General features: G+C 40.4%; 1 protein-coding gene across 1 annotated transcript; it reads right to left on the bottom strand.

The window, feature by feature from the left end:
• Window positions 1-256: 256 nt before the first annotated feature.
• LOC139657886 (ethanolamine kinase 1) lies at window positions 257-21,071 on the bottom strand. Its single transcript, XM_071535869.1, is given in 8 exon segments — window positions 257-326; window positions 4,768-4,841; window positions 8,012-8,172; window positions 10,104-10,187; window positions 10,822-10,970; window positions 15,446-15,598; window positions 17,198-17,460; window positions 20,946-21,071. Coding segments are annotated over 8 exon segments (1,080 nt in total).
• Window positions 21,072-26,554: the final 5,483 nt, after the last annotated feature.

Genomic DNA, 26,554 nt, shown 5'->3' with positions numbered 1-26,554 from the left:
TGTGGTAAAACAAATATTTGAAAAATCACAGTGATAGCAAAACAGATTAACTCACCCTATAGGCTGGAATAACAAACAATAGGAGGCACATTAAAAAACGTATCCATTGCCTACAGTGTCACGATGGATTAAACATACTGGTGTACATTTAGACAAAAAAGACACCACTGAAAACTCTTCATGGACCATAACGTGCACAGAACAGGCTGCGGCTACTTTTGTTTTTGAAAAATGTCTGGTGCTCTCCGCTCTGTTTCTAACTCAGCGTCAATCCGAAATATTCCTCTTTCTTCTCGAAGTAGTAGTTGAGTCGCGCCATGGCGTACCTGGAAGGAGAGGACAGGACACAAAACGATCAGAGAACATCATCGAAATATGGTCCAGACCCATATCACTGTGCACTCTTAAAAAAATGTGTCATTTTCAACAAGTCTGTTTCTAGTTTGGTACGACACATTTTAGAAACTTTTCAGTGCAACATACAGTGTGTTTGCATTGAAAAGTTATTAAATGTATGCCAAGAGAAACATGCATTTGAATAGGTTGGTCAGTATGTGCTGTTATTGATTGATGTTGTGTTAAGTCCAAAGATGTTTTGAAAATGGCACATCCTTTTTTAAGAGTGTAGGCCTTCAGGATGCACAGGGCATGGGCATCTGTAACAGACACAAAAGGGCAAAAATGCACTTTCAGTCATTCACATATAGATTTACATTAACATATATTCACAAAACAAAATGACTGTAAATATTTAACTGAGCTGCAGCTTAGCATCACCACGTTTTGGTCAGTAGAAATGGAAATTAAGCAGTGTGGATTTGATCCGATAATTCCGTACTCTTTCATCTTCTCTTGCGTCAGATTTGATTTCCAGGCTTCTGCGGTGTAATTTAGAGACTATTATAAATTACACAATGTTTTGAAAATGAATTTCCCATGAACCATTATAACATATTTCTTCCAAGAATGTCTCCTTAAAAGTGAGTCGGTAGCGGTTTAGAGAGGCAATTCAAAATTTCAAAATTTCCCTTTTCTTCAGTTTCTTTACAGAAATGCAGGGATGCAGGGAACTCTTTAGAGCGGGGATCAAACAGTAGAATTAGAGTCAGGCTGAAGGATTTTGCTAAAATATTTTTTTATGGGTTGAGACCATAACATTGTGAGAAAGAATTCCTGTCAGCAAAACAAGAGATGGAGTCGGATCCAGTTGGCAGCGACAACAAAATTGTGAAAATAGTTCCGAGTAGCCTTGATTGATTTCAAGACTGATGCAGGAAGACACATGAAAGAAGAAATATTCACGTACATTTAAGTTCGCAATTGTTCTCCACACTTTCCAGACTGCGAATGAATTTAGGCAACTTCAGTCGTCTTTTCTTATGATAAACTGCTGTCACCTGTCCTAAGAAAATCTGTATTTGAATAGATTGGTTTCAAATATTTGAACTACTTGAAGAGCTCTTTGACATATTTGGCCGCACATCTAAACAGCCTCAAAAGCAGATATGTTCCAGGTGGCTCAGTGAACTAAACGCATACCATGTATTTGTAATGTTACTCGTACAAATCTGGCTCAAGACACGTCTCTATCTGTCTCTCGCTTTCACATTTTCCTGCCTGTCTTTCTCCACATCGTTATGCACAATATGCACGATATAATAAAGCAGAAATGCCATGAAATAACAAACATCAAGTATCTGTTTTTCATGCATTCGCAATGTGACTTACAGGTCATATCTCAGGTCTGCTTGCACCTATGTTTTTGTTTGCAGAACTTGCATGACAGTACATTATCAAGTCTCTCCTCTCTGCTTGAATAAAGCGCTGAACCTGAAAGCTGTGCCAAAGCCTCGACACGTTTTAAAAGTTAACCGCAAGAAAAGTGGTTTTGTATTTGTTCAAGCCATGTTGTCGAACACTTCAATACATCTGATGTCTGAGTACGCTGTTGCCCTTGGCCATTATACTGTACCCTTTGAAACTAAGCGAAGTGTCAAAAACAAATGAAAATGGAGGCACAGAGAGGAGTTTGTCCTTTAATCAGGGCTTTCACTAAACTCCTCAATGTCAAATCAGTTTTCTCTCTCATATTCGCTCGGTGAGACAAAAAAATAATTCAAACACATGCCTTTTAGGTACTCGTACTCCACTTCTCTGTTCTCTATCTGTATCTCCGGGTAAAACCGCTCTCACATCATTGTGTCGAAGCCAAACCTGGCTTGTGCTGTTTGCCGTTTCCAACTTTTGTTGCCGTTTTTTTTTTGTTGTTGATCACACTCGGATATGGAATATACTGACAGTCAAGTGTTACAGTACATCTCTAAAGTTGTCAAAGGGAAATGGTGAATAAACGTTTCTATGGGATGATAGTCATTGGTGTAGCTGAAGTACATATTCAACAAATTTTAATTTTTTCAACAAATTCAGGAGATATACTGACACTCTATTCCTCTGCAGTATGTTTTGAAAAATGTGTTAACAATTCTTTGTTGATAAATGACATGACTTCATTGACGGTAACATTTCTAGAAATTGATTCAAGTGATTTCAAACCTGCATGGTGAAGAACAATTAAACATCACTTGATAAAGCTCAGTCATATTAAAGGGACATTTCATTAAACTGGTCACTGAACAGAGCTTTAATGTGAAGAGTCACGCATGTCATTCACTGGCCATGCTGTTTTACTCTATTGAATTAAATAAAAAATAATTTGAGTTTAATTATGATAATCTTTACATTGTAGCTATTATATTTCTAACTGTCACATCCACACACACTCACACACACACACACACACACACACACCAACCGACACACACAGACACACACCCTTCATAACTGAAAATATTTGGCCCCATGAAATTATTTTTGAGAATTCTCTATTTAAAAGAACAGCAACCTTCACAGACAATCCCATTCATCCCCACTTTTATTAAGGCGGACACCTAAAACTAGCGTGCTTAACGTTTATCATCATCAGAGATGAAACTGAGACGTTTTCTATTTAGCAGGAGCGGGGGAAAATGAACGCCCTCCAAAGCAGGTATTCCCTTTCACAATGTGCTTTTGTGCACAATTCCCCCAATTTTGCAGTCAGACTATTCCAAACAGTGGGCCTCCTCCTCATTCATTTCCTCATAATAATGTCTTTGTCAAATAACGGCTCGGCTTGCCAACACGTCCACAAATCTAAACCGCTGACTCGCAGACACTTTCAACACATGAATAAAATCATATAAGGAAAGTAAATATGGACGGTAGAGGGAGGGCGGGTTTGCATTCCCCTTGTGGCTCCCTATTGTCACATCTACATCTGGCCTTGGTTAAGGCACAAGGCCTGGGCGACGCCTGTCACTCGTTGGGAAGCCAGTGGAGATTTGGCTCAGGGGGATACCAGTGGGAGGAAACAGGCGTAAAGACACACACACACACACACACACACACACACAGGGCTTAATCCTAACTCCCTATCTCCTTACTTAATAGAACTTGCTGTTTATCACAAAAGCATGAAGCAGCATCCTACCTAGCTCGTGTTTCCTCTGCTGTCTTAACGGACAGGTCACTGATGCCAATAATGGCCGACATGAGGGTAGAGGCTGTGGAGTGTGCTCACCGTCAGTGTTTTTAAATGAAAAGATGAAAGGGAGAACCTTTAACTTGACCGCTGCCCGTTGCCATCCGCAATCTCTGCTCTCTACAGCATGAATGATCAAGGATCCTTAAAATAGCAGTGGAGGGGGGAGTAGAGGTGTGTGTGTGTGTGTGTGTGTGTGTGTGTATAGCAGCAATACCTTCAAACGTTAGACCTGGTACCCCACAGTTACTGCTGTGCGCTCTGAGCTCATTTCAGTTAACCCTCTAGTTAAAGGAAGGTAACCCGACCCTCGCCATGCACTTTAGGACAACCTCAGCCGGCGGCTTAGCGGAGCAGACGTCTAGCAGGCGCATGTGGCCCAGCCAGGGATGAGAGAGGTATATGTAAGGGAGGACCGACGGCACTGGAACAATAGCGCCTCTGTGCCTCGGCACCCCTCTGGATCACATTTCCTCCGAGGTCCAGATCGAAATGCGGCGGGGGCCCTGTCGCTGATCTAGCAAGCGGGCAGAGAAAGCCACACAGAGGGGAGGGTGCCGTATGTCAATAGTGATTAGGATCACCATCACAACTGCGGCGGGTGTGGGGCGCACAGGGAAAGGAGAAAGGAGGAAAAAGGGGGGGGGGGCGAGGTGGAGGGAAACATTTCACCCTCGTGAACTTTATTGTCTGGGTGCGGTAGTGAGGAATGTCTTCTGTAGATACGCGCTCCCTACGTGGATCGCGAGACGTTACCGTTTAAAAATGAAAGAAATTAGTCTTGACTCTTGGGGAAAGTCTTGCAGCTTTCATCTTTACATAATGTGCAGGTTGAGAGCGAAGACAGGCAGAGAATTTCATATGTAAATATTTTGTCTGCGTTTATAAGTGACAAGAAGAGTAGAAGTGTTCATATCCAACCTGTTTTATGCCAGACGCTGGATAAAAGAAGTCTTGAAGCACAAATGGAAAAAAATATATCCACACACTAGACTCAGGTTCCCAACCTTTTATTGCAGAGCCAACAAGCTCTTTGTCAGGCAGTCCTAATGAAGATCTTCTTTGTCTAAACATTGCAATAAAGTACTAAGTGCTTGAATTCAGTGCGCTGGATATATTTTTTTATATTTGTGTGTATTTAAGTGATGTATGATGGTGTGAAGTAATACGTTCAGAAGAGCACAAACCTCTGGAAGTCAAAGTCAATGGAGGAGTATCGTGCCTGCAGGATGGCCCAGAGACCCCAGAAGAAGTTGGATGCCTGGTGGAAGAGAGGGAAAAAACCAGATTCAAGACCCAAACAGTGTGCAGTTCAGTGGGTATGACCTGGCACTATCACTGCCAAGGTTAGTGGTTCTATTCCCAATGTAACTCAATGGGTAGAGCAAGGCACTAATGCTGCCAGAGTTAAGGAATCAGTCGCAACGAGGATCGTCTATGATAAAAATGTATATGTATGTATAATATGATTTTATAAGATGCTTGAAGATGAAAGTGTGTATTTATTAATTTGATTGTGTCGCCCGCTGTTGAAACACTGCTGGCCCACCACTGGCTTTGTTTAAATTGTGATTTATTGGATTGCCGAAATTTTCTTCTTTCTGAGTTTTACATGTGTTTTGATGCTGTAAAAAGTGTTTCTACATTTGTATTGTCTGTAAACATGATTTATGATGAGTTGATGTTGTAAAAAGCTTATTTTCCATAGAAATCAAACTCTTACGGAACCTTGTGTGACTGCACTTGCATGGTCAGCTCAATATTAAATTGTGTCTTTAAGGGGGATGGCAGCAATAAATTGTGAGTGCCATGCAGTCCTCATGTGGGTTTAATCATTATGGACTGAAACCTAACAAGGCAACTTTCTTCTCGCCCCCCTCCAGGCGGGGCAGAGCACAGGGTCAGATGTCAATGCCTTGCTCAAGAGCACTTCAGCAGGGCAGACGCTTGCTGACACAAGGTTTGAAGCTCACTTACCACTGGGCCACACTGCCACCCCATAATAACCCAGAAAATTGGATTGCAATACATTTTATAGATGTAAAAATTTGGTTTATGTCTGTAGTATTTTTACACTTCTGAAAAGCCTTGGTGCTGATGATTTTTCAAACATCGCAGGCGACACTTGGCTTCTCCATGATGTTTGTATTTCTTTAGTCCTATTTTTTGATGTCTTTATATTTTGATACATTTCCCTATTGCATATTGCATTCTTTAAAAACAAACTTCAATGACTTTCAGTTGTGGCGTTTTAACTACTCCCTTAACTGTCGCTGCGTGCCGATTGCATGCTGCACAGTCAGAATGACAAACCTCTGTATTGAATGGTTCCCTCCTTAATGGTTTTGCTCACTTAGGCTTGTGGACTTCCATGCCTCCATAAATTTCTGTTGTTCTCCACCCTTATTGTAAATCTTCATGGTAGGACCACTAATAGCAAGTCCTAATAAGATCCAGACAGGCCTCTGTTCTGTGGCCCAGTGATATAATCACATTTTTATTTGATAATCAAATAAAGGGTGGAATGAAATACTTGCAGAGCAATGTGCGGTTTCCCCTTGGCTTTTTTTCCGCTCCCTGGCAGATTTTCATCTCTAATCTCTGTCTTTAGTTGGAGAGAGAGATTGAGCGTGTTTCCATTATGATTAATAACTCCTCTCCATTAAGAGACCATTAGCCTAACGCTAAGCAGAGACCGCCAGTGACAGGGAGCCATTGAGAAAAATGGAGATGAGAGATGTGTGGGGAGGGTGACATCACAGAGCCGCAGGCTTTAGCCTCTATATCACGGGGTTCCCTGCGGAGGAGAGGACGAGTCGTAAAGACCCCACTGTGTCTTGGCACACTTCGCGCGGGATTAAGATTCGAAAGAAGCAGCTTCGCTCCGCAGAACTTTGGCAACTGGCCACTCTTTGTCAATGCCACACAGTGGAGACACAGAGCTGCTCGGATGTGGAGTGTGGAGGCCACGTGGTTTCCTCGGTTCCTCAGTTTTGACCATTCATTTGTAGCATAGACACTGAACTGTAGCCTGGATGTGATACAGTTCCACACATTTGATCTTTCCAAGCAATTATCAAGTGACACAAATGGTAAAACCCCACAAACCTCATTTTAAAAAATGAATACACTAAAACATCAAAGTCCATTACCATTTTTGAGGTTTTCAAAAGGAAATTAGAAACAATTTGACTATTTATCTCATCTGGTAATTGCTTGGATTTTTTGAATTTGTGAAACCATGTAAAACTCTGTCCATAGTGAGATCTGTGTGTTACGTGAAATAGTCAAAATTTGTCTGTTCAGGGCAATCACACAACTTCTCCTCTCTGTGCCAATTTTGTTAGAACTTCGATAAGTGATCCTGGCAAAACTGAAGAAGAAATAATCTCTCTTGCCTCTCAGGATTTCCGTTCATAACCAAGAATAACACTGGTGAAAAACAAATGTATTTTCAGCAATAGTTAGCGAATTGAGGGGATTGCATTGAGTGTAACAGTACAATAAGTAAATTACGTAAAACAAAATCTTTATGAAAATTTAACATAAATAAAACAGACATAGTTGAGCTCAGGCCCTAAAATCTGATATGAAAAATAAAAACAACTGCCCTGTGATTTTCTCAATCAACAAGCACAGTATTCTTCATTTTGACACCCAGCTTGTCAAAACGACTGGAGCTGGAAACTTGGCTTGTTAAGTGTCAGTGATCAATTTCTCCCACTTCCCCCGAGTCGAGAGTCCTCCTCGGTTTGTCATAGAAAATCTGATTTCAATCAACATGATGTTATCGCTCCTCTTAGTCCATTCCAGCCTGCATCCCCCCCCTCTTGTTCTCTGCTTTTCTGGCTGAGGCATAAGTTATTTTAAAAAGTAATATGCTTTCTCATCATTTCTGAGCTATTTCAAGAGACATTCACACCACCCCAAAATTGGTAGGACAATTCTGCATATTGTGTTGAGCTATGAAAGCAGTTTTAGACAGATAGGCCAGCACCACTTGAGCGGCCAAAGAATGAAAATTGTGGTCATAAGAAAAATAATTTTGGCTGCTGTCTTTCATTTTTCCCTGCGGCAGTTTCTAATCAACTCAGATGGAGTCCATCAAGCTCTGTACAGCGGTGGGTCAGCTGTGGATCGGGTGGGTTTTCTTTTGGGGGGAGAGTTTTTTTGGGTGCTGGAAAAGTAAATTGTTAAAATGTGATGCTGAAGTGTTGCCGCCCTGCCGTTTCAGAGAACTGCGCACATATGGATATTGTTGAAATGCACACAGTAATCTCATAATATTGAGATCTTTGAGCCCCCCAAAAACAGAACTTACAAAAAGGAAATAGCTGTTGAGAGATTTGTCACTTAAGCGAAGTCTTTCCAAAGTGTTGTGGCAGTATATAATGACACATTTCAACAAAGTCAGTGGGAGAAGTCACTTACCAGTGAGAACTTGCAGACTTGAATGTAGAGCTGCGTAACTTCTCCCTCTGTAACAGTGACCTCGCGTCCTGAACTGTGCTTGTAGCTCTCCAGATAGACCGTCAGCCAGTCTCGCTGCAGCTCCTGGCTTGGATAGAGGCTGTAGTCAACATCATTCACACCTTCAACACACACACACACACACACACACACACACAGACAAACAAACATTGTTACTGTGAGTGTAACAACTTCAAAATCGTCAGCGTTAAAAATCAGCACTATGCCAGTGTTTATGTAAGTCCACACCCATCAAAGTTAATTAATTCAATACTTGATAGATTTGAACAGCCGCCCCAGAGCCACATCAGCTCTATCACTTGTCAACTCCAAATAATTATCACTAAAAATCAACACAAACAATTAGCTGTGTAGCGTGGATTCGGTCCGATGTTGGAAATCAGTCATGATGTCAGTCCTGGCTGTAATCAGCCTAAAAGTCATGTACACACAAATTTTCTAGTGTTGATAAGTGTTGCTTTTTCTGTGACAATGTCCATAGCATGGCTTGTATTGTCCCTTATATTAAATACATGTGTCATATCCCTGTTAAACAATGGTTAGGGTTAGGGTTAGGGTTAGGTTTAGAGCTAACCCTAAAATATAAAACTCTTTCCTTGTTACTGGGCTGAATTTTTATGATTGTATGCACTTCTTCTCTTAACGGTGATGAAGTTAAAATGAAGGCATTTTACTATACATGTCATAATGAAATGTCATCCGATGGTACTGTGTGTGTTTTTATGTATGTGTGTGTACATGTGTGTGTATTGCCTTGCTCACTGACTCTCACTGCTCACTGACTGAAATAAACTGAACTTAAACTTGAATAATTATTTGAAGTTTATAGAAACACTGACATGATGTTTGGTTTTTACACTCTCAGAGTTAAATTGACACTGATGATTTTGCGGTGATCAGAACAGATCAGAATCAGAAGCACTTTAATCACTGAGCAGAATACATACTGTACACACCAGTTATTCACTAACTGTCACACATGGCAGAAAGATAACAGGAGCTCATTGACAAAGGGACAGGACAAACTGGTGTGGACAATAGACTCTCCATATCACTCCATATATGTGACCTGCTCTATCATTTCCAGTCACATTGACCCCTCAAAGCATTTTGAGTTTAATACACTGTTGGAAAGAGGAGAATTTAAGCTTTCTGGTGATATCAAAATTATCTTTGTACTCCAAAGATTGAGTGAGATGCACCTCTTGATGTCTTGACTGTTTCCAAACTATGTTTTTGAGAAAAAGGGCCTCAAAGTTTAAAGTCAATTAAGTGTTAAAAAGTAGTCTGATATTATATCAGTCCATTGCGCGATATTTAATAATATCAATTAAATTAAATCTCTCTCGCTCTCTCCCTCTCTCTCTCTCTTTCTCACTCACACACACACACACACACACACACACACACACACACACACACACACACACACACACCTTGGTAAGGGGAGAGAGGGACGGGGAGAAGTGTTGCCAGGTTCGTAGCGACAAAACCCTCCCAGTGTCAATTAAACCCAACCCATAAACAGTCAAATGATCAATGAAACTAGTCCAAAATAACAAACCAATAACAAAACTTCAAAATACAACCCTGGCAAACTTTATAAACAGCGTTTTAAGTCCTACAGCATTTAGAACATTTCCAAGTACATTGAAAACCGCAAACCTGGCAACATGAGGAATGCGAGCTTTGTTGACAAACTAGCGTTAAGCTAGTAGTTCTGCTTGTCACCCGACCTTTACGAGCTTCAAAACTATATTTACCGGTTGAATTTCACAATAATTTTTACACAGAAAGAAAGCCAAGGCTTTATTTTATTAAAATCTGTTGAAACCCCAAAACAGCCAAAAATCGATCTTTTCTCATAAAATCACGTTTATCCACAAATGCGCCGTTGCGACTTCCGACTGAAAACGATAGAACGCGTCACATATATGAAATATTTTACATATATGCAATACTATTATGTTTTGGCCCCGAAGGACATCTGCAGCTAAATTAAACTGCACTGTACATTACAACATCAACCTACCAGCAAATTCGTTGAAGTGATTGCCAATATCGAAGGCCTGGTAGTTGTAATCGGCATACTCGTAGTCGATGAATTTCACCACTCCTGACAGAGGAGAGGAAGAGTAGCAGTGGTTACCAGGACAACATGATGGACACTTCTTAGGTATGGGTGTATAACTGACGACTCTCCCTCCATTGTTGACGGTACAGAACCAGGTGGGAGTCAAAGGAGCACGGAGTCTCTATTGATGGAAAGTCACCCTGACTGTCCTTGTAAAATATGATCTTTGCAATGTCCAAGGACGCTAAATTGCCTTTTGTGAGGAAAAAAAAAAAAGTAATAAAGGGAGACTACAAAAGTGGTAAGATATTTATTAAAGTGGGAAAGTATTTTCAGTAGACAAGTGCAAAGGTTCTCGTCTTTGTGTAAGATAAAGAGGAGAGTCATGAACACTCTGTAAGCTACATTATTTCAAACTGTTGAAAAGGAATAGGTTCGTCCGTTTTACCGTTTCACTTCAGCGACATACTGAGACACTTGAGACACAGGGCTCCACTTAATGAGACTAGGATAAAGCAATCTTTTATCCCTAACAGTATTCAGTTGGTGCTATTGCTTCTGACTGATGGAAATCTGCTATGTGCCCACATAATAATTCCCAAACCCGCTTATTTCAGCTCTATATCCACAATATGTTGAATATGTGTGATTTGAAGCCCGCCCGGCCGCCCCTCACCCTCTTTGTGGTTGTAGATGATGTTTTTCGTCAGAAGGTCGTTGTGACAGAGGACGGTTGGCGAGTCGATCTGCGAGAGGTGTCTCTTCAGCGACTCCATCTCCACTGACAGCGTCTCAGAGCTGGGCACTTCCCGTAGAGGCATGGGACTGTGAGGGACAAAACCAGTGAAGTTATTTGTCTTGTGAGGCAGTAGGGTTGTCACTCTAAAATTTTGAAAGAATGTTTTGCGAAAGAGGAAACTTCTTTGATTTAAAGCTGCACAAGGCAACTTCACACGATGGCGGCCCCAAATGCCAGCGGGTGGTAACTGTTTGAGCTTTGTGGACGTCAAAATCCAGAAATCATGTAACTGCACACAGCGCCTCATGTGTCTTGTGTACCAACCAAGCCGGCCGGTGTGTGATCACTTTATACCAAAAGATACCAAAGGGATGAGAGAGAAGTTCAGCTTTCTCTGCACGCCGTAGTTTAGGAGACAGTTTGCATTTCAGTTCTTCTTGAATTGTGATTGGTCACGTGATTCGGGTGGAGAAGCGTCGACACCAAACACCAGGATTTAATTTGGGCAAATAGAGAGAATCTATGGCGTCTCAATTAGGAAGGATGGGACACTTTTCTCAGTTCCCCATTTTGTGATTTTGGCTGATAAGATGGGTATGTTTTTAGTGTTTTTGGCTCACTTTTGTCCACTATCAATATGGCGGAGGTTCCTCCTTGACCACAACAGCCTGTAAAACCTGCAATTAAATTTTATATTGTTGCACATTTTATTTATTCATTTAATTGTTCGGTTATGTTTTTTTTAAAATTTTTATTAATTCTTCATTTAAAGGCTTAATGTAAGGGTTAGGGTTAGTTTTAGTGTCACATGGTCTAAATGCTGTTTCAGAGGCTTTTGGCAAAATATCAATAACAAAATTATGGGAGAAATGCTGAATTCTTGTATTTTTTTTCCCATGACAATGCTCAAAATTAACGATACTGAATATCAACACCAAAAATTGTTTATAGGAGTCTAAAAAATATCAGTATCAGCATTCAAAAAACCATATCAGTCGAACCTAGTATGTGACCTCAAGTTGTATAAGTGGAAAGAGGAGAAAAGTTTTTAAGCTACAGTTGACGCTGCTGGCTGAAAGAGTAATAGGCCTCTATACTGAAGTACTGTGGGCAACTTTTGTCATGAACTGTGAACTCTACTCTTCTTTTCAGGGAACAACATGTTCGTAAATCGCAGCAGTTCAGCGAGCCTCATGGAGAGGTTACATGCCTTGTTTTCACTCCGTTGATTACTCTATCTATCAACGACGGCACTAATGTCCTTGGACGTCAGTGCAAAATGCACCTGGAAGAAATGCTGCGCAAGCATTCCGACTCCTAATTAATTTTCATGTTTGCTTTTCAGTCGTCAGGCCAGGACAAGAGGGTAATTTAAACACTGTTCTACCTATTTATTCGAAGGGAACAAACAGATGCTCCGGTATTATACACACTTGTCGACATAATTTAGTGAGGCCTGTTAGGAACGCACAATAAAAGCAGAGGAGCGGAACCTTGTTTACAGTCGTGACACAGGGGCTCCGCTGCCTTATACAACTCCTCCTACACATCCTCAGCCACAGGCCGAGTCCTTTTGATTATTATCTTCTTCTAGTCTGTTCAGTCCGTCTTTGTCCCTGCTGTGGACAGACGGGTGGGCCGTTTGGTTCTCAGTCATACAGCCTGTCTTTATTCAATCAGCCTGTGTGGAAAAAATAATATGTGTCAAAAATAACTTTCTTCCTATTTGAGTTTGACTCTTTCGGATAAAGTAACAACTTTATTCACCATGTTGCTTTAAAAGAGAAAATTTATATTAAAAGTTATTAGAGTGGTACTGTAAATTGGAATGGTAAAAGTATTGTAAATTGTAATTCCAAATAGCATTTTCAAAAAGGCCTAGAATATAGTTGCCCAAGTTGATTCACATTTATTTGCGTATGCAATCTTTCTGTCATAAAAATTCGATCCCCTTTGCCATGCATAATTTATCTAACTCCTCTCTTACAACATGAATAAAAACACAGTTCTTTGGTGAATCACCCTGATTCCTTTTCAGCCATCCATTTCTTTAACCTAACAAGTTGACTTTATCATAGAAACCCACGATTACATGGAGTCAAAAGCTAAATGAAAGACTTCCATTGACTTTAAATGGAAACCTGTCGTCTTGCCATCAGATCCTTTCCTCTCTCTCTTTTCTCTCCTTTTCATGAAAACAGTACGTCAAGTACGTTCGCCTCCTGCTCCCAGTCAAGTCTCAGTAAGGTAATTAGTGGAATTTCCTCCTCTGGCGCTTCATTATCAATGTGCCTTATTTACATATGATTTCAAACACCAGCCGAGCACTGCTGATTTTTTTCTTTTTTCTTTTGCAGTTTTATGTGATTCGTGGGAGTGCAAACGGGAGACGTAGCAGGGGGCCTTTGGGAGAAGAGGAGGTTGTGCTCTCTTGCTTTCCATTGCTTTTCTCTCCCATCTCTGACTACTACTGCGCTTTCTCTCTCTCCAAACCTCGCAGCTGCTGCAGCCTTTTTCTCTCTCTCCCTCTCTCTCTCTCTCTCTCTCTCTTTCTCTCCCTCTCTCTCTCTCTCTCTCTCTGCACAGCGGGTGACTTGAGAGCTGAAGACCTCCTCTGCAGGTGCAGCCTCTTCCTGCTCTCTCACTTTCTCTTTCTCCCTCTCTCTCTCTCTCTCTCTCTCTCTCTTGCTGCCTTTCTTTTTCCGTTTCCTCAGAAGATCACATTCACACAAGCACTCATACATTCTCAAGTACAAAAGTCTCTCTGATGCGTGTTTAAATCTCCTTTGCCTTTTTCATTCTTTTTCCTCTGTGTGTCTCTGTCTCTCTCTGTGTGTGTGCTGTGTCACACATGCAATTGCACTCTCAAGGGGACGGTGGATATGCACACACACACACACTCACACACACAACATAAGCTTTAACCACGAACCTTAAATCTAAATCTCATTTTGAATTGTGCTGTGATATACTCCATCACTTCATAGTACTTTTCCAACATGCTATGTAATCGTTTCTGTCCTACGCACTGATATTTTCCAGATCATTTCCACTTGTTCTGTATTTCTAACTGTATTTGAGGAGCAGTAGATTGTGTGTTAGGCGGCTCAGTCACACAAATGTCTCACAATATAGCACCATCTATTGGGCCTCTAAATGTGGTGCAATCTGGTCGCCAAGATGCATACTATTTATCCTCCGAAGTGACTCTTTGTCTTGAGGAAATAATGCATGCATAAATTCATCCAACGTGCTCATCCTTATTGTGATCGCATTGTGCTTTGTCTCCAATGATGTGTGTTTATGCACAATAACACATGGATGTACTGAAGAGTTTCATTCCAAAATGAAATATTTGTCCACCATTTGAAAAAAACAGTGCTGTTGCTGTTACAGAATGTGTGTAAAACTGAAACATAGTGGTACTGCTAAAAAGATAGTAAGTAACCGAAGTCCTTGGTGGACAAAATAACATTTCTACAGACTGGATCCATTGAAATATTGAACAGTGAACTTCAGGTAAGTATATTTTTCCAAAATTGATACACAGCGTCTTGGAGTAGAACTTCTGAAATACTGGAGTAACCAATGATATGCTGATTGAGAAAATGTTGGTAGTCTGTGTCTTCTCTTCCTGATGTCAGAAAGGTTACCACAGTCACACTGACTTTCCCTCAGATCTCTGAGGGACTTTTGTCTCTCTGAATCCAGGAAGCTAAAACTCTTTCTTATCATGAAAGAAACCCTCTCCGCCACAGTCCCTCTCTGTTATGGATGACCCACTCCGGCACTAATTACTTTGTCCGCTTGCTAAAACTCAGAGAAGAAGCTGCAGTTGTTCAAAAGCGGACTCGGGCCTTTCCAGCTCCAGTTTGCGTGGACTTCCGACCCCTTCGCCGCAAACGTAAACAAGGCTGAACGTTTGACTGATAAGGGAAGGCTCTGCAGGAAGCCAGCGGCCCAGCGTCTGCTTCTTTGTAGTGTCTGGACATCCCCTCTCACCTCTCACCACATGACCCCTTTTTGGAGATAACACAATGTCATTGCCACAGAGGCCACCCCCCCCCACCTCCTCCTCCAGCTCACAGTGGTCACCTCTCTCCACATGGCAAGACAGGCAGTTGTGACTGACTGACTGTGTCAAAGACCATCAGCACAACTTGAACCCGAGAACCCCAAGAATATCTGTTAGTTAAAAGACAGTGTATGGGTGGAGAGGAGAACTGAGGGCAAGTTTGAAGCGAGGAAATGTACATTTGGCATTTGTGAGAAAAAGAAAAGACGTCAAAGGAGGCTCCGGTGCCTTAAGGATCTAGAAGTAGGCTAGTTACTGAAAGCTTGCTGGTTTTTATCCAAGGACTGGCTGGAACACAGAAGTGCTCTTGAGCAAGGCAGTTAGTCTCTTAGCTAACAGTAAAAGATTGTGTTTGGACTGTGAGTGTGAATGACTGTGTGAGTATCAGGATGGGCACTGTTGAAAAAAGCAAGAGTGCTCAGTCAACTTTTATCGGATAAATTCTAAAGAAAAAAATACATTCAGACCATTTGGCCAGAATTCTACCTTTTAGCTCACCTTTGCTCGACTGGGCTGTCGCTGATATTGTTCTGAACCAGTGTGAGAAACTGGGACATTTTGGTCCAGAGTAAAGGTTCAGCAGGCAGACCGCATTTAGGCTGGATCGAGTGGATTCTCCCCATCTCTGCTGCGATCAATCTGCGCAGAGAAAACATTTTCCCAGATGAGCCTGGGCGACGCTGTTATTGCAAAAACAACCATTATCAGAGAAGAAACACAACTCCCTTTCCATTTAGCGCTCTTATCTTGTTCTTCTTTTCAAAAATGGGCGCCATTTCATTTGTGACCTTTTGACCACTTGAGTGCTCGTTGTCGAGGCGTCTCAGTGGTGACATTAAGTTTTCTGGGTATTCCTCACACAGGGTATCAGAGAGCGCAAGGTGATTGATGTCTATCGCGCCCCTGGGGTTCGGCCTTGGCTGTCTGTGTAGCGTCCTACTGTCCTGTGGTTAGAATAACGATGCTGGCCTCTTATCATCAGAGTGATGGATGGAAGGGGGGGCATGACTAAACATCATTGCTCAACATGAAACATGACTCAACTGAAATAATAATAATTTAAAAAAAACCTGCATCAGCACGATTTAAATGCTTAACTAGCATGCATTCTCTATTGGGCACATGACCACAAACACATGCACACAAAGCATCTTCTTACAAAAGACAAGAGAAATTTGTGAAATGTTTCACAGTGTTGTTTCCCTTGTTCTCCATGTAAACCTACAATATTGTATTTACGATTTGTCAACTAATTTTGAAGTGCAAATCCTTCAGTTACTGCAGCTATCACTTCATGTGTTTTGATTAAGGTATTAATTTCATTGTATGGTGTCACAGTTTACTCTCCATACAACCTGCATTAGGCCTGTAGCAACTGATAATTTAATAACTGATCAAATTTAATAGAGGGACATTTTTATTATGACCCATTATGACTTCATAAGGGGTTAACATATTTATTAACTGAGGATGAAATTATAATACTGACTAAGTGTAATCATTTTTAAGAATAAGAAGAATGAATTCACTCAATAACTAAGTTATTACACTATTAGTCAATAATTATTACATCATCAGTTAATATCTTATGAAGTCATCATGGTAAATGTAACAATGTGATGTTATTACATTATTTGGGAATTTATTAACAGGCTTTATTACATTTCCAACCCACATTTAAAGGGGCATAATATTACTTTTTACATAATCAGTTGCTCCAGGTTTTTGTGAATATTTCTGCAAGGGTGAAACACTGTAGAATGATGAAATGCTGGGTGAATAATTTTCTGCCTCTCAAAGATGATAATAAAACGTTAACCTGCGCATAAATTATATGGATTTACCTACACATAAACTACATGGATTTATGAATTTGTTAGTGTGTGATAATGACATATTGGGTTAGAAGCTGGTTGCTCATTTGAATCCCCAGATGGACTGGGAAAATCTGGGATGGAAAAATGAATTAGCGGCGTTCTCCGCTCCCTCAACAGCTACGGTCAAGAAACCACTGAGCAAGGCAGTCAACCCCGACATTTTCCAGTGAAGCTGCTCAGTGGCCAGCAGTAGAAGACTGTGGTTGTACTGGGCAGCTCCCAGGTGTGAATATCTGTATATGTGAATGTGAAGCAGGACGTTCCTGAAAAAGGGCATGCATGCTCAGCAAACCCTCCCTGAATACATCGACTTTATAAAAGAAATAAAAAAAAATGAAACAGCCAGGCTTCTGGCAAAGACCTGTAGATGGAGGGTTGGCGGAGCAGCTCATCATCCAGCACCGCTCCCCTCACAAACTCGTAGCAGATGCCATTCTGGAAGCTGCAGTAGATCTGCGGGCCACAGCCGTGAGCATGGAAGATCTGGAACATCTCCACCTCCCGGTCCCGGTTCACGTAGAGCTCCGTCATCTTGCCATACAGCCGCACCAGAACGCAGCCGGGCTCCTGCAGAGAGCCCATGTAGCAGCCCATCAGCTGGTTGGTGATGCCCTCTGTGAACGTCTGGAAGTTAAGGGAAATCAAGGGGAAAATGAACACAGAACAGCACTGAAGGGGACAAAACAACCCTCTATCATACAGACTTTGATTGCAATGTCATCAATCTATAAATTTAAGCTTACTGTACTGTTGCACTCATTGGTTTCTCTGGATGAGAGCGTAAAACACATATATTAGTAGTAATGAAGTGAAACGTGAAAGATGGCACACATTGGACATCGATTTCAACCTCCTAAACCTCCTTATTTACAACAGAGTATCTCATAAATATTCAACACAGTAATAGTCTGCTAAGAGTCACTGCATAACGCTTCCATCAAGGCTGTAAAACTGCAGTATGACAACAGAGCATCATGCTTTTATTATGTGCAACTTTACAGATAACAACAATAGCACTGTGAAAACAAAGACCTCTTGTAAATAAGGATATTTTCTTTATAAATGGAGGCATTTATGATTTTATATACACAGGCTTTAGAATTATAACAAGTTTTATGCATTCTCTCCTCCTATGTTTATATCACTATTCTCTAACTCTTCTGCAAGTGAAACACTGCAATGTTGAGGAGTCACCCTGCCTGAAACCTTACAAGCCTAAATATCTCCCATCACAGGGAAGTATTTGTGTTTAGACAGCTGGTAGGTGGCTGAGTTACTGTTCATCCCTAACAATCTTGGACAAATCATACTAAACATGGATGCACTCAATGCATTACAAGGTGAATAAAAGCAGCCAACAAGTATTCAATTACTTTGTGTTACAACATTTACAATGTACAACGTACAATTTAAATGTACAATAAATAAAGCTAAGGAAACAATTATTTTAGTAAACTGCATGATCATTCACTACTAATTACTGGTTTTGAAACGTGAATGAGACTATAACAAGTGGATCAATTATTTAGTGTCATAATATTGTAGGCTATTCATATTTATCCATAAGGAAACAGTAAGGTACATTTTGTGTTAATTTAGGAAAAAACCCTAACCCTAACCCTATTGAAGCCTATTGAAGTAAGCATCTTAAAAATTGAACCATTGCTCTATGACTGAAGCAATAAAAAAAATAACAGAACAGACAGATACAAAGACAGTCTTGTACACATTAAACGATACACAGATACATTCAAAGATACATAGATAGATGAATAGATGCATGTAAATACATACATGCATAACACATTGAATTCAATAGTTCCATTCCACTGAAAAGCATTGCGTGCTACAGCTTTTCATTGGTTATGAATTGGCTTATGTTAAAGATTACACCTCCTACACAGCTCCTGCCTGTACTGCATGTGTACTACAATACTGTTTGCCTACAAGGCCTTGTTGGACATTTGTCGTCATTCAGTGGTTTCTCAGTTGTCTCTCATTCACTCCTACAGTCTCCAAGGCCTTTCCTGTGTCTCTGATGGGACCTGCATGGAACACAGTTTTTCATCTAGATCGAGAGCGAACAAACATGGCCGCCTTGACATCTGATGAAGTATTCATACTAGTGCATTGAGCACCACTTGGATGTATACCACGGCTTATACAGGACATTGTGCTGGAATGCCTTTTGTCACCCTGATTTGTATGGCTGAGCAACAGATGAAAGACGTATATATTAGCATTACATGACAGTTGATCAAATACATGTGAATATAAACTTTTACGACATTTAAACATGATCTGACAACCCTCCACGTAACAGCTCCCAAATTATGATTTAATCAGTGTTTTAGACACTAATTAAACCAAATACAAGTATGCAGTAATTGTGTGAGTTGCAGGAAATACCTGACCTTCCCTTATATGCTATATATTCCAAACAACAAATGAACACAATACATCATTGAAGGGGCTGCTGGGGGTTTGGGGGACTGAAGGGAAACATCTACCCTTTGTGTACATTACTGGACCTGGTCTAGATTGAGAGGTCACCCACCCAATGTGCTGTCACCTAACAAACATAAACCCTATTTCTCTGAAAGATTGGACCTCGTGTTTGCACATGGGACCAGAATGGGATTATCCTGCTCAGGACAGACACTCAGCCAACACAATTCCCGGGGTTCCAAAAAAATCCAACAACGTCTACTCTTGTTGTCCAGTTACCTTGGCTTTATTCTGCTGATTTTACAATGTTAAGGAATGTGTCTATAGTGCTGAATGCTACAATACATAAATGGTTGCCAGTTAGCAGTCAAATTCCACTGAACACGTCGCATTGCATCGCCGTCCGCATGGCACCGATGTGTCATTGTAGCTGCAGAGAGCTTTAATTTAAAAAGAGAAGGCGAGAGAAAACTGTATGGACCATATTCAGTAATACACATATACACAGCTTGGTATTTCTTTGTGTACAAATGTAAACAAAAGCTGAGCTGAAACAAACTACAATACAACCATAAACTCCACCTATAGACAAGAGTATAATAGGTTGCAGTTATCTACTTTTTGGAGCACGTTTGTCACCTTGAAAAATGTATCAGCTTGTACAAGTAAATATTTTACAGCTAATACTACCATGCTGATGACGCCGACCCTTCAGAGTAAAGGTTCCTCAGCAATATACCAAAACCTGGGTAACACACATTAATTAAGGGTTAGTTAATGCTTAATAAGCATTAACTAACCCTTAATTAACAGTTAACTAATGTGTCTGGTAATCATTTACTAATGGTGTTCATGTTAACTAAGGTATTAATTTATACCTTATTTAATAGTCATCTTTATAAACTATTAAATAATGTATAAATTAATACCTTAGTTAACATGAACACCATTGGTAAATTACACATTAGTTAACTAACCCTTAACTTAGTGTACCCTTATTGTAAAGTGTTACCAAAACCTGTGAGAGAGAAGGGGTGCACACAATACTTTGCGGGACTTCGGGATGACAGAAAGGTTTATACTTTGTCTAAAACATTCTATTTAACCTGACAGGTTAGCATTAGCTGTATCTCCCAGCTCCCACAAGCTGCGTTTTGTGAAAAAAGATGGCTTTATTGGAACTTTTATGGTGGCGTGGACATAATACTAAGGCCAAGGACACTAAATGTAAGTTTGAGCCACCAAGGAGCAGGTGTTTGGAAGGCGAGGCTAAATGAAGTTCCTGATAGCTGTGTTTTGTAGAGCCACGATTGGGGCGCTAGTAAAGGCACAGCCATCTAGCGTCCCTTTGGGGTAACTCTTTACCCACCATCCACTCCCACAATTACGGCAACCTTCTCCATGCAGCCGTCTTGTTTAATTGTTTAAGTACTCAGCTGTGATTGACCAGCCCACAAGAGCAGCATGATGTTTGTTCTTATGATGTCTGATGCATTAAGTGCAATGTGAACACACAGTTCCCAATGATTTGAAGTCACTGGAGGTTCATCTGCCAAATAAATTGGGCAACTCCTGGTCTAAGGTCTCTTGAAATATCATGACACTCCAGTGAAAGTCCAAACTTCAAATAAACAACCAACCCCAACATAACATTCACTTGCCTTCATCTGAATGTCCTGTGCCTTCCACTGAGGACGGAGTCTGCTGAGGAGGTCCAGGATGCCTCTACGAGGTTCCTGCTCATCAACATGAATGTCCAGATGGAGAAGCTGAGAACCACTATCCATAGTCAATAAAGCAGATGTATAGTCCCAGAGGTTTTCACGGTCAAAAATGTTGAGGTCCAGAACTCGTTCAGGACCTCTCAGGCCAAAGTCTTATTCTGCTCTAAAACCAGATGAGCAGAGTACAGCCTCCCCCACCACAGTCAAAACTTCATCCAAAGTTGGACTTTTGAGTTTAGACAGTCCAATGCGGGTTTAAACTCTAAAATGAACAGAAGAGATTGAAACGAGGTAGACAGACAGCTCCAAATAAATTGATTACTCTCCGTTTGTATTGAAGAGAAGAGTTCCTTAGTCTTAGTGAAGGTGAGGTAATCCACAACAGAGCTATACACAGTGATATAAGTGGTAATGTTTCAACTCTTGGCTCGTATCGAGTCAAGATTTGTCCACTTGTCCGGTGACTCAGCACACCAGCTTGCTTATCAGAGGCCAATGTTCCTATGGGCATCTTCATCCCCACTGCTGCAACATGGACTAGTTTGTGGGGGGGTTTACTTATTAACCACCGCTGGTTGGATCTCTGGGGCAGACGCATTCAGTGTTGTAGTCGGTCTGTTATGGTCTAACTTTGTGTTGCAGATAAATAGAATCCAATGTGAAAACACTGGATTGGGAGGGACAGACATCGATCTTGAGGCTCTGTAGCAGGAGCGTGACGATTCAAGCCGTTTGATAGCTCAGACCCTTATTTATTTGTTCTCATTCACCCTGACTGTGCATTGAACACTGCCTCAGAGTGATTCAGTGCCAAGTGGCGCCATGGCTGAATCTATTGAAAAGCAAAAATGTTGAAAATAGAACTTGAACGATATCAACACTTAGGTTTACAGAGTGAACACATAAATAAGTCATTGAAAAGAAATAATGTTTGACTATATACTTGACATACTTTTATGAATATAAGTGTCCAAGAAACATGGCTCCAATTATTTAACTTTTTGTTGCTGGAAACCCATTCAAATAGATGGCAATCTGCACTGTAGCCTTATATTGGTCCATTTCACAGCCAATTTAATCACAGCGTGAAGCCACAAAAAGGTGTGCTTCTGTCTGAATAGAGCTGACTGTACATTATGTGAATAAAAGATTTCAGAGCTGTGATAATCCTAAAGTTCACAACGGGTCAAATAATAAATGGAGATAGGCAGACATACGGTAGATGACACCTTCAAAGGGATCCAAGCAAGGGATCTGCAAGAGTTCTTTTTGAATAGCATTTGTTCATATTTTTTGGTATGCAAGACCCACCTAAGATAAAGTTGTGCTGAATAAATTATTAAGTCTCTGTTCTTGAGGTGAACTATTTGACCTGTGATGCTCATACTTATCAGAAGAGGCCAAAACAGGTCAGGTCATGACTCAAGGTTTCCTCTGAACTCTGAAATGACAAGGATCATGATAAATCCTGTGCAGCCGCTGTGAAAAGAAGAAGCCGTTGTGAAGAGAAGAATTTTGTGCAACTATCTTGTTTACCATAAAGGTCCATAAAGTGCAGTTTCGTGCAAAGTGGAAAGTTACTCAAGTACTTAAGTACAGGTTTGAGGTACTGGCACTTTACTTGAATATTTCCATTTTATGAGACTTTATTCTTTTACTCCACTATATTTCAGAGGGAAATATTGTACTTTTTCCTCCACTACATTTATCTGACGGCTATTGTTACTAGTTACTTTGCAGAATAAGGTTCTACATGCAAAACACAAGATAAGCTCATAAAATATGTTGCATTGTTCGAGTTTAAACTCCCCAACAGTATATGTAGTAGAGTAGTAGAGTAGTAGAGTAGTTAGACCTCCTACAACATACAACGTCTTAAAGGTTAATGCATCAATAATGTAACACTCTGACCATTGTTCAGAATGAGTACTTTTACTTTTGATACTTAAGTACATTTTACTGCTAATACTTATATACTTTTACTTAAGTCAACTTTTCAATGCAGGACTTTTACTTTTAATGAAGTATTTTTCCATTATGGTATTGATACTTTTACTTAAGTAAAGAATTTGAGTACTTTTTCCACCACTGCTTAGTCTATGCTGGAATATGCTCATTCACAGCTGTCATTTTAGGTCTCAAATGAGTAATAAATGTCTCAAAAGTGTAGAAAGCAGTGCCTTTGAGCCAGAACACTCCGTGTATTCGCTTGGAAGCTTATTTTCTCTCTTCTAAAACTGAGCAGTCTTTGCAGTCAATTTCACATTTCCCCGATGCTTGAAGCCCCACCACGTTGTTCTAACGTTAAAACTGAGCGTCACTGCAAGTCCTACTGGTTGAATGCAGAATTTAGGTCATAACTTATCATTCCATTGAACTTCATTCAAGCTAAAAAGTAAGCTTATGTCAGAAATCAGGCTAATAAGATGACTTTGATTCTCAGATGCATTACTTTTGGCTCGTATGTAGGAGCCAGACTTTAAAAGGGTGGAGTCTATTGTCTGACCCGAGTCATCATGTAATCTAGAAGACCCATTTAAATATCATGCAATTAGTTCATTCAAACATGACCTTTCATGCTAGCTCAATGCCATGGAACATTTCAACATGATCATTCTGTAAACACAAAATGAATTCCATAAACATTGGAGCAGCATGTTTTCAGTCTGTTAAATTATTTAGATGTTCGGCCAATGTTTACCATTTTGCATCATTACAGTAATTGCTTAGAAGTCACGAATGTGGTGATCGTCTTGAACCGAATATTTTGCAAGCTTTTAGACGCAAATGAAATTCACTTGCCATCAAAGAGCGTCTCACCATCAAAGATGTTGTGTATTGAAAGAGAGATGAGTGTCTCGATTAAAAATGTAAGGGTCGGCTGTAGAATAGAGTGGGAGAGTCAGTGTTTGTGTTAGTGTGCGTACCTCTCAAGCACAGCTGAGCAAGAGGAGTGGTGGAAAAGAGATGGCACACACAAACCCATGCATGCAAACACACACACACACACTGCTTAGACACTTTTCTAACAAATGCACTTTTTATGTCTATCTTTTCACATCTTTTTTTCTCGCTCCTCATCATGATTGTTAATGGGGAGAATGCAGACCTTAAATAAAGTCTTAAAATTTGGGCCTTTGAGCCTTGAAAATTAATGATTTATAAGAGGATCAACAAAGCGCCAATGTGTTCAAGAGAAAACATCAAAGAGTAACAAAATTGAGTTAATGTTGCTGGAGTTTCTCTTGACTTTTTGACATTAACATGTCCTTTTTAACTCAAGTCACTGAATTCCTTCTGAAATCATCTCGACATCTTTTTTGATGTTTGTTCGCTCTTGGTTTATATGTTCGTATGTCAGTTGGTGCTCTGTAAACCGTTCTCTGATGAATCAGGTTTTTACAAGCATTTTATAACCAATAAAAAACAAGCATTCCCCATTCTGTTCTGACACATGTATTCTTTCAGGTAATACGCAGTACTTTGCACTGTGTTTCAGTAATAGAGAACATCTAAATAATTTGTGAGAAAAACTTCCTTGAAGAAGAGTTCCCCTTATAAAGTGGTAATTGCCTAAAACGTTAAGACAATAATTTGGAGCTGCAGCTATGTCTTATGAATGTGGATAAAATGCCAATATGTTCAGAAATGTTACACATGGCCATATAGTAAAACAGTCATTAGGGATATGTAAAAGGTAAATGGAAAATGTGATTATCAGAATCATACTTCTTAACCTTGAGTCCAGATGTTTCCAAATGACAAAGAGCTCCCAAATGGAGATTCAAAAGAACATTTTGATAGATGTATAGATTGAACCACTTCATATCAACTGTATTAACAACTTCAAATGAACGTGTCCTTCACAAGTGCAACACTCTATGCACCACAAAAACACCATGGCCCCTTTCTTCCCGGTGCTTCTCACTGTCTTTCAGAACTTTTTGAAAAGAGAAAATTCCCTTTTATTACAAGGCAAACATTTGTTGGTGTCCTTTATCAAACAGCTCTTTAGAGAGAAAGAGGAGAGAGCTATGCAGACATTTAACCTTTTTATATAGTCTTACAATTGAGGCTCTCAAGGCCTTTCATTTGTGAAGTTCCTGTGGAAAAATCAGGGAGCTTGGTCTCATTTCATCTACCGGTACAGTATATTTATATTTCAGCTCCAATCAAAGCTAGCCAATATGCCATCCCTATGTATTTTCCCCTCTGAGCCCTGCCTTCCCACTATAATTTCCACCGACATTTTGTGTGCAAATGCAGTAATAGACACATTTATCACATCAAAAGGGATTCAATTTTCTTTTCAATCATCCACCGGTATGAATAGCGCCACATCCTCCGCAGCCAACAATGAGGGGCCATTACTGTGAGCCAAAGGATGGCTTCGCCTTCTCTACGCATTCAAGGGAAAGTGTGTCAAACTGTTTGCCGACACCAACGTTTGTTCTAGACAAATGGAGACGGCTTTCAGACAGGTTAGTATCCAATTTTATTGTCAGACAAATGTCATTTTTGTTTCCAGGGGCTATGGTAATGATCGGGCTCGGACACCGGTGTTCCTCGACGGTAAAGCCGGCAGTTAGTCCATTTAATACTCTAACTCTCGTGTCAGCGGCAGATTGCCAAGTCCAGACATGACACCTGCTGTCTCTTCATTACGTGAAGAGGGTGACATGCAGGATTCAGGCCTCAGCCTTCAGGGAGGGGGGCTAATTCAGTGCTTCTCAACCTTTTTCGTATCAAGGACCATTAGTCCACATTAGAGCCATGGACCCCCATTTGATGAGATTTTGTCTCTCTGGCCCAAATCTGAGAATATTTTTATTGTTAGATATGATTTTGTTCAGAATTCAATGACGATCTTTATTGTAGGTAGAGAGATAACAGTGAAGCTATGATCAAAACAGTCATTCTTCTACACTCTCTAATTGTGTTCACTTCTTGTAAATGAAATAATGGTGAAGTTTAATAATGCATCAATTTGCTGGGGACCACCTGGAACCCCCTCAAGGACCTCTGGTGGTCCCCGGACCCCATGTTGAGAACCACTGGGCTAATCGATCTGCACAGGGAAAGAAAATACTTTGCAACTGCAATTAATTGTTCCCTTGTGATGACAGATCGGAGATATGGATGCAGTGGCATATCCTCTGCAAATGCTTCACGTCTGGTGAAGAGTATTTAAACTGCAGTACTATTCTTCTTGCCAGTGCATCATTTATCTGATGTCTGCCACCGCGTTTCAGGTCTATTCTGAGGTTTGCAATTGCTTTGTGAAGAAAGAAAACGCTGTTTCAATCAGAAGAGCTTTCTAGTCCCATTGGGGATTTAGTGTTATATGAAGAGTTCCAAAATCAGATCCTCCATTTGAAAAAAAAAAGTGACAATTTTACAAAATGACTAAACATTAAAACATATTATTCATATTTTTTAAATTGTTGTGTTATACTTTTAAAAGGAGAAAAGAAACTCAAGTCATTGGTTAAACAAAATGAGAGGAACAAACAGGTCATTGTTTGACAAAATAATGACATTTGGTC

This window comes from Centroberyx affinis, unplaced genomic scaffold (assembly GCF_046629955.1).
Source record: "Centroberyx affinis isolate AG114_WGS23_722 - 3 ecotype Tasmania unplaced genomic scaffold, CSIRO-AGI_Caff_v1 ptg002775l_1, whole genome shotgun sequence".
Classification (NCBI taxonomy): Eukaryota; Metazoa; Chordata; class Actinopteri; order Beryciformes; family Berycidae; genus Centroberyx; species Centroberyx affinis.
The sequence above is the reverse complement of the archived record's forward strand: the minus strand, read 5'-3'. Positions and strand labels throughout refer to the sequence as shown.